This window comes from Heloderma suspectum, chromosome 6 (assembly GCF_057233095.1).
Source record: "Heloderma suspectum isolate Gila_16-S chromosome 6, 16-S_ref, whole genome shotgun sequence".
In the NCBI taxonomy this organism is placed as follows: Eukaryota; Metazoa; Chordata; class Lepidosauria; order Squamata; family Helodermatidae; genus Heloderma; species Heloderma suspectum.
The window spans coordinates 43,660,896-43,669,984 of NC_139463.1; the positions used below are offsets into that span (position 1 = coordinate 43,660,896).

The 9,089-nt window shown below is 48.5% G+C and overlaps 1 protein-coding gene across 2 annotated transcripts in view; it reads right to left on the bottom strand.

The window, feature by feature from the left end:
- Positions 1–9,082, bottom strand: part of LOC146340715 (N-acetylglucosamine-6-sulfatase-like) — a 34,633-nt gene extending 25,551 nt beyond the window's left edge. For both annotated transcript variants that reach the window (XR_014783752.1, XM_084804104.1), the window contains exons 1-3: positions 8,733–9,082; positions 2,434–2,493; positions 362–565 (exon numbers count right to left, since the gene is read on the bottom strand). Coding sequence is in view for 1 of the 2 variants with exons in the window: in XM_084804104.1 (XP_084660230.1) it covers positions 362–565; positions 2,434–2,493; positions 8,733–8,891 (423 nt within the window). In the remaining variant the exon portion in view is untranslated. The remainder of the gene's footprint in view (positions 1–361; positions 566–2,433; positions 2,494–8,732) is intronic.
- Positions 9,083–9,089: the final 7 nt, after the last annotated feature.

Genomic DNA, 9,089 nt, shown 5'->3' on the forward strand with positions numbered 1-9,089 from the left:
AAGAACCAATATTTAAAATAAAAACTTGGTTGAAACACTCATAAAACTAATACATTAAAATCACACGAACAACACAAGAATAAAAAGAGCACCCAACACAACCGAGCAGCTTCCATGCCAAAGGCCTTCTCGAATAAAAACTTCTTTGCCTGCTAGCAGAAAGACAGCAGGGGGAGCCAACGTAGCCTCCCTCGGCAGGGAGCTCCACAGCCTGCGAGCAGCCACAGAGAAGGCCCTGTCTCACCTTGCCACTGAATGCACCTCTGGAGGTGGCACTACCGAAGGAAGGGCCTCTCCGGAAGATTTTAAACCCAGGCAGGCTCACATGGGAGAACAAGGTCTTTCAGGCAGTCTTGTTTACCTGGTTGAGATATTTGCCAGCATAGAAGGTCTGGTAGCCTTGCTTCTGCAGATAAACCGGGAAGGTGTATGGCTCCTGAAACTTCTGCCAGGCAGGACTGCTGCAGTTGCCCTCCAAAGAGTTGTTCCTCACCAGATGGTTGTGGGGGTAACTGCCAGTAAGGATGCTACTGCGGCTGGGGCAGCACAGTGGAGTGACTGCAAACTGAAGCCAGGCATGTCAGTTCAGGCTGTCTGTTCCTGCTCATCCCTTCCTTGCCCTCCAAATTAGCATCACCCTCCCTGCCACCCCCAGGGAGTGGGGGCTGCTCCAAGCATCTTCCTGGACCCAAAATGGCTGTCACAAGCATCCAAACAGCAGCTGTTTGGAGAACCTTTTCTTCAAGGAAAAGGCTAAACCTGTGGCCCTCTAGATGCTGTTGGATACCAAGTCCCATTAGCCCCAGCCAGCACAACCAATAGCCAGGGATTATGGGAGTTGTAGTCCAACAATATCTGGAGGGCCACAGTTTTCCCATCCCTGGGCTAAAGTCTTTGGGGCTTTTAGTTTAGTGGGGTGAAAAGAAAAAGATAAGAAAACAAGCTAGCAGGTTATAGCACTATGTACAGCACAAACAGGAGGGACAGGGGGACATTTTTCTCTATTTCTCTCATGAAACGTGGGGCCACCCAATGAAACTTATTTGGCAATTGGTTCAGGAGAGAAGGAAGAACTTCTTATCAACAGCACATAATATGCAGCACAATCCTACATATGTTTACCCACAGGTAAACCTCACTGTGTTCAATGTAGCTTACTAGCTAAGTGTCTGTAGGGCTGCAGCCTAACTTATGGAATCCATTGCAACAGTTCCCAGAGGGGCAGCTGTGTTAGTCCGCAGAGCGCATTTAGTCTGGCAGTATTTTGTGGACACTGTGGATGAAAGCTTACGGCTGGGGTCTCCAACGTGGTGCTTGTGCACACCAACGTGCCCCTGGACTCTTCTTTCGGAAACCGCCAGGCTCCCTATCCCTCCTGATTTTTATTTTATTTCTTAAGATTTTTCAAATTATTATTTTTTAAACTGGGAGGCTGGCATGCTGCAAAGCAGAGGCTGCCCTCTAGCACTATCTTTATTTGGATTCAGAAGAATGATTTTGTGTTATGGAGCTCAGATTGCACCTCTGCCTTGTAACCGGGTTCTTGAGCAAGTAACTTTTCTTTTAGTCTCACCAGTTTGCCTTCTGGGAAATGAGTGTTTTGTAATTGGCCGTGCCCTTCATAGCAGCCATTTTATGAATGGGCAAGCCCCACCCTCTTGGCAGCCATTTTGTGAGACTGCTTATGGCACTCCCTGAAAATTCCAAATGGGCCCACTGATCCAAAAAGGTTTGGGGCTTAAGGCAGAATAAATTTGTTAGTGTTTAAGGTGCTACAAGACTCTTTATTGTTTCTGGAATCCAGTGTTGCAAGAAGAGGTGAAGCAATGCTAGCTTTCACGGTCTTTTAAGAAGGTCTAGACAAATTCTTGAAAACCATGCCTATCAATGGCTATTAATCATGATAAATGGAGCCTCCATGTTTAAATGCAGTATAGCTCAATGCCAGACAAACAACATGGGGATGGCATAACTTTCATGCTCTGCTTGTGTGCTTCCCAGAAATATCTGGCCAGCTGCCTATGGGATACAGAATGCTGGACTAGGCAGCTCTTGGTTTGATCCAGCAAGGTGGAGGCGGGCAACATGTGGTCCTCCAGATATTTTAGGCTACAACTCCCATCAGCCCTAGCAAGCGCAGCCAACAGTGAGAGATCATGGGAGATGTGGCCCTCCAGATGTTTTGGCCTACAAGTTGTTCACTCCTGCAGTTCTTACTTTCTACATACAAATTGCAGAGGGGGTTCACCAGGGCTAGACCATTTCGTACTACTGGTGAATTTACTACTGATTTACTACTGTCATTTTCTTTTATCCATGTATGCTGGAATTGCCCTCTCCCAGCACCACCCATGCTCAGGAAGGGGGCTGCATCCTTCCCCCCTCCCTCCACCAGATTTCAATGACACTGAGTAGCATTATCGGGATACTTACTGCGTTTGCAAAGGAGGCACCTGACTGGCCAATCAACGACTGTGTCTTCTTCATGGGGGTCTGAAAGTTGAAACAAACACTCACGTCAGGCCGCAGTCTACACACTGAAAACAAGCCTACCAAAAAATACTTACTAGCCCACCGGCCCACACATGCTGTTTTTAGTCATTTGCAGAGACACCATGTAGGGCAGAACTATATGGGGGGCGGGAGAGAGATAGCCACCCACCAGGCCCTCCGCGGGCCGTATTTATTTACTTACAATATTTATATACCGCTCCACATCAAAAGATTTTGGAGCAGTGAACAGCAAAGATAAAAGAATAAAACACCATGTTAAAACAATTGAAGCATTTTAAAAAGAAAAAAGTTCTGATAAGACCAAATTTAATAAACTGCGACTGGTCACGCAAGGAGGGCTTCCTGAAATGACAATGTTTTCAGGAGGCATAGGAAGCAACGCAACGTTGGCACCTGCATGGCCTCCAAAGGCAGGGAGTTCCACAGGAAGGGGGCCACCACACTGAGGGCTCTTTTCCTGGTGGACCCCCCAGCCGGGTCATTGATCCATGTGGAACCACCAGGAACATACCCACCATATGTCAGTTGGTGTGGCCCTGCCCAGTGATGTCATTGCCCCACCCATTTTAGCCTTTCTCTGTGCAGAAAGAGCTACAGAATTCGGTACCTCTCTCAGTACAGAAAAAGGGACCGGTGCTGGGAAGCAGGGCCAGCCCGAAACGTTTTGCTGCCTGAGGCAAAGGACAAGATGGTGCCCCACTCTCCCAGTCCGTGTACAGAACTCTGTTTCATTGTAGGGCCAGCCTTGCTGGGAAAAGCAGCTGCTGTTCCCAGTGCCAGCAGAGTTCCTCCCACCTCTCTGTCTGCATCCCCACAGTTATCTCCAGTCTGAGGTTCCCCTGTGCACCATTCCCCCTGGAGGAATCTAAGCGTTGCCCCCTGGAGAAACCCATGGCTCTGTGGGCCGGACTAGGGAGCCTGGTGGGATGGATTGCGCCCACAAGCTGGGGGTTCTGCACTCCTGCTTTAGGCCATGGCGGGCAACGAGTGGGGGGAGGAGGAATCACCTTTCCCACTATATGTTTCAGAGCATATCAGGCACACCTCTCTCTCCAATGATTATGCAGAATTAAATATATATTTAATTTATATAAATATAAATATATATATAAAACAAACATTCTTAAGTGTATACCCTGATATACATATCTAATTTAAGTTTCAGAGCAGACTTTTGAACCTGGCTGAGAATCCGAATTCACTGAAAGCTCTTTGCCCCTCAGTCAGAAACTCAAAATGGCAATCTTTGCCAATTGAGGCCTAACACTAGCCTAGGTCTTTGACAAATAGGTCATGACCCTGGCCTGAACCACTGTTATTTTTATTTTTTAAAAGAGAATAAGAGTGAGAGGAAGAAAAGCTGAAAGTTGGGTATGTATACCATTAAAAAATTAAGACAATTTCGATCTGAAGTCTCCTTTCTTAAGTGACAATATATTCTCCCCCTTTCCTCAGCCCCATGACTGACAGTGATGTCAAGTAACACCGATGCAACACTTGAAGGATCACCTTCCCCAATAGCGACCACTCCAGAATTTAAGATCAGTTGGGGAGGCCTTGCTTATTGTGCCCTTGAGGAATGTAGCCTGTGGCAGGGCCATTTCAGTGGCAGCGCCCCAGCTGTGAACTCTCTTCCAGCAGAGATTTGGCTGTCTCCCATGTCGCTGTCATTTTGGCACCATTCAAAGACCTATTTATTTGTGCAGGCTTTGGGGGAATAGGAAAGTGCTCTATTCATGCTGTGCATGTGTGCGTTGACTGATTGTATTGATGGTTTTATTGTATTTTATTATATATTTGTGATTTTAGAGTCGTGGTTTTAATATTGCTTATGTGGTATATTGTGTTTTGTTAGCTGCCTGGGCTCTTTGAGGGGGAAGGGCGGGATAAAAATCAAATAACTAAATAGCACTGCTTTAGTCCAGATAAGAGAACGGAAAGTTTATACGGACTGTTTTCAGAGAGTGCGCATGCCAACAGCGCAACGCGGGTAGCCATTTCCCAGACGCTCAAAGGTCTGGTTCTTACAGTATTCTCCCTTTAAGAAAAGGCTTCAAAGCAGGTGGATTTCAACCCACAGTGATTCAGTGTCAACTGGCACAAGTCACCGCAGTGAAGGTCAGTCACCGCGTATCTGTGGTCAGTCCTGCTGATGGCACTTGCTCAAATGCTGTTGCTACAGCAACTCTCCAATGCCATCTGGCCTCTGCCTGCCATGGCTGTCGCCGCCCAGAATGATTTAGAATTAAAAAGAAAGGAAACTGTTTAGGACGTTAGTGGTAAACTGTGGTTTGAAAGATGCCAACTTTTATTTGCTGCTCCAAAACTGTGGGAATATTTCATGAAAGCCAAAGGCCATCAGACATATGAATTACACATCATTTGTGTAATTAACTCCAACAACAGTCAGAAGACATGCCTATTAGCACCATCTAAGTCCTGCTGTTTTAGCCGAGGTGGCGTATCCTCCCCCCGGTCACTACAGGACTACTCAGAAAGAGATTTGGCTTATCCCCCTCTCTCCTTGTAGGTTCCTGCCGTTCTTATTCTATTATACGATTGTTATTGATGCTTCTTTTAAAATTGTAAATTGCTTTCTGAGGTCCACCTGAGAAGTGGTATATAAGTACCATAAATGAGAAACTAAACTGCTGAAGGAAATGTTGGAAAGAACAAACTTGAGAAGCCCAGCTTTTATAGGCCTGAACCCCTCCTTCCATTGCATCACTTCCTGTATGTGAGAGAGAGGCCAAGGCAAGTCAGTAGCTGGTTTTTAAAAGACATCTATCAGGCATGTATTGCAGTAGGAACCAAAATGTTACGTGACTGGGAGCATGGAGGGAAGCAGCCACTCTGCCTGAGGAACATCAGCAGAAAATTGAAAACTCCAGCAGTGGCAGTTTTGAGGTCAGTGTGTTCTGGTAAACATTGCAAAACATGCAGTTTGCTTGTTCCACGCCTCAGTCTCCTATGGCATCATTTCATAACGTGTGCAGCAGTGAATATCACAATGGGAAATCGATCAAATAAAATGTGAAACTAAGTCCACACTGCTGCCAGGTGAAGCCAAAATCCTCCCCTTGTTCAGACAACCAAACGTGACCCAGAAGCTTATAAAGAATCCTGACCTTTCCACATGAGTGCCTCCATGCATATCACCCATGTGGGACTATTGTTCTCTCCTTAGGACAGAGTCAGGGCTCAGGTTGATCCTACTTGACATATTCTGGATTCATGGTTAACCAGCCCTTTAGGACAGGGGTAGGCAGTCTTCAGGCCTGCAGGATCTACTTTGGGTTTTTTTCCTAGAACTCCACCAACAGGAGCCTGGTGCAAAACACATCTTCGATTAAAACATTCTGAGCCCAGGAACTTGTTTTGAGTACCACAACTGAACAGAGCTCACCATCTTTCAACACAAAAATCCACTCCTGGTCACCCCAAGCATTCTTCATTTCAACAGTATAATTTGGCAGGGGGTGGGGAGGTGTCATTTTGTGGCTGCAATTGTTAAACAATTGGGAGTAAAAAATCTTTGCCCGTCTACTGCAAATCACGCAGAGGTCTACCAGCTGTTTTGAGCCACAGGATCTGAAGTTGCTGCCTGGAGGAAAGAACATGGAAGGAAGTGCTCCCGGGCATGTGCACCCCACCATGCACCCCTTTGGATCGGGGCCTTTGTCCTTTTTACTGAAACACACTAACAATAGCTAGTTGAAAAAACCAAGGTTGCATGGAAGTGCTATGCAGTTACTTTTGAGCAAAGTTCACTGGAGCTTACTTCTATGTAAAATATAGACCAGGTTCAGGCTGCAGTCCAATGTACACTCAGATGGGACCTACTCTATAGGCCAGTTTGCAGGATCAAACTGCTCACCGTGGCTTAATTAAGCCATGGTGGGCTGTGGCGTTTGCGGGTGGCCATTTTGAATACTCAACTTCAAGGGGATTGCTGTGTTGTCCAAACCAGGCAGGGGTGGGTTGTCTGAGGATTAAACAACCCCCTCATAACCCATGGCCTGTTTTAGGGCTATGCAAGGCTTGCTTAACCTTTGCACAACCCACCCCCACTGTGTTCTGACAACACGAGAAGCCATGGTCATGGCTTGAAAAGCTGCCCATCACATACCATAACCCACCATGACTCATTTAGGCCACAGTGATCATGTGAACCAAGTCTACATGTTAGTTTGCAGCCAAAGGGCCTGTTTCCACGTAACACTAAGCCACTGTGGGTTAATTAATTTGCGGGGCTTTGCAGTGTATGCCAGCTGCCATTTTGGAAATGCAAGCTGTGGTGGGCGGCTGCCATGGCTTGTCATGTCATGCAAACCCGGGTGTTGTGGGTTATATGAGGGTTCACCCTCACATAACCCACAACACCCAGGTTCACACAACATGACAAGCCACAGTGCCCACCTGCCACAGCTTTCATATTCAAAATGTTGGCCAGCATGCACTGCGATTGTGAGGTGATGATGTGAATCTGGTCAATGAGTCCTGTGGCCCCTCAGTGACTAGTTGAATGGCCTTCTGGGATATGACTGATCCTCAGATTTCCCACTTACTAATTATTTCACCGCAGAAACTGCCATTTGAAACATCTGGCAACGTCTTTATGCAACCATGCCGATTTTAATTCCTGCACAGTGCAATCCTATACACATCCACTCAGAAATAAGTTAGTACTTGGATGGGAGACCACCTGGGAATCAGGCTTCCTGCATTGAGCAGGGGGTTGGACTCGATGGTCTTATAGGCCCCTTCCAACCCTACGATTCTAAGATTTGATCTAAGTCCTACTGAGTTCAATGAGACTTACTCCCAGGTAAGTGTGTATACTGGATTGCAGCCCAAGGGCACAATCCTATGCATGTTTAGGCAGAGGAAAAGGCCTACAACTCCCAGCATTCCCCAGCCAGCCATGCTGGCTGGGGAATGCTGGGAGTTGTAGGCCTTTTCTCTGCCTAAACATGCATAGGATTGTGCCCTAACTGTATACTGGCTAGGGAATACTGGGAGTTGTAGGCCTTTTCTCTGCCTAAACATGCATAGGGTTGTGCCCTAAATGTATATTGGTCTACTTTGAAACGACATCCTCCATATACTTAGTGGTGAGAAAAATGCTCTTTGCACATGAACCGTTTTGTGTTGTCATTAGTTTCATCACAGTTAGGCACCCTGTCCCAGAGCTGAGCCCTGGCATTCAAAACAGGCTATAAGACAGAGTCCGGACAAACATTAAGGGTGCAAGCCTATGGAGATAGTCGGTAGCCTCCAAAATCGGAGGCCGCCGAGTATCCAATGCAAGGCGACAGGAGCACAGAAGCGGTCCTCGCCTCTGTGCTCTGGCCGCCCTGCATTTTTGCTAGATAGGCGATTCTGCCCACCTAACTGCGGCGCCTTGGAGTGGGAGGGAAGGAGGCTGGGGCGAGCACAGGAAGCTGCTAACAGAGCATCCCTGGTCTCCTCCCCTCCCCGCCCTGAGGACCACCCCCTTTTCCCGTCTCCACACTGTTTCTGAGTGCAGAGACGTAGCCAGAACAGCCAGAACGGTGCTGGCTACAAGGGGAAGGGGGACAGCATGGTTTCTGGGCTACAAGGTCGGAGCCCTGTTTCCAACCTCAGATCCCATAAACAGAACAATCCTATGCGCCCTCCGCCCCTGATGCTGTCTAGGGGGTATAGGATTGCTCTCTAAGTCCTGAACCACACCTTTTGCTTTTGCTGTCTGGGGTCTAGCTAACAAATCTATATTATTACTACTACTACTACAATAATTAACAGCATTATTAGTAATCATATCCTGAAGCTGGTGGTGTCGCTAGGACTGCACCTTGGGCCCAAAGTCCAGGGGCTCACAGGCCAGCCCCTGCCCCCAAATGACCACCCAGAAAGCGGCAGGCCACGAGCACAGCAGAAGCAAACTGCATTTTATTCCTGTGGTCGTGAAGGCGCTACGATTTACAAGTGCAAAATTGCACATGCTCAAAGTATTTTTTTTAACATCAGGGTTGGCAAACATTTTTGTTAGTCTCACATCTGGAACCGAGAAGCAGCTGTAAAGCATGGGATAGCGGTTTGGCTGGGGGGGTGGGAGAGAGGTGCTAGCTCTGTAATATACGGGCTATCTAAAGGGGCTGCCAACAAGATCCTCCAGCCCAGGGGCCAAGCCCACCGGGCCGCACCGCCGTCCAAAGCGGGCCGGCACCACTTACCATCCCCCCGAGCTCCACGTCCTGGTCGTCGGTCAGGATGAGGAGTATGTTGCTCTTGCCCCGGCCGCCCCCGCCGGCGTCTGCCCGCCCCGCAGTTGGCAGCAGCAGCCAGGGCACGAGCAGAGCCCAGAGCGCCCCGGGGTTCGAAGAGCCCCCCATGGGAAGGGCTGCCAGCCCCAGCCGCCGCCCCTCGGCCAGCTCTCAGCGCGGGCACCCGGGGGCTCGCTGCAAGCCGCCGACGCGAGGCAGAGGGGAAGGTGGGGACTTTCGGGAAGTGCAACTTCTCCGCGGGTCACATGAGAGCCTTGCAAACTCCACCTGCCTCCGGGGCGCTGCCCGCCCCCGAGGCCAGGAGGG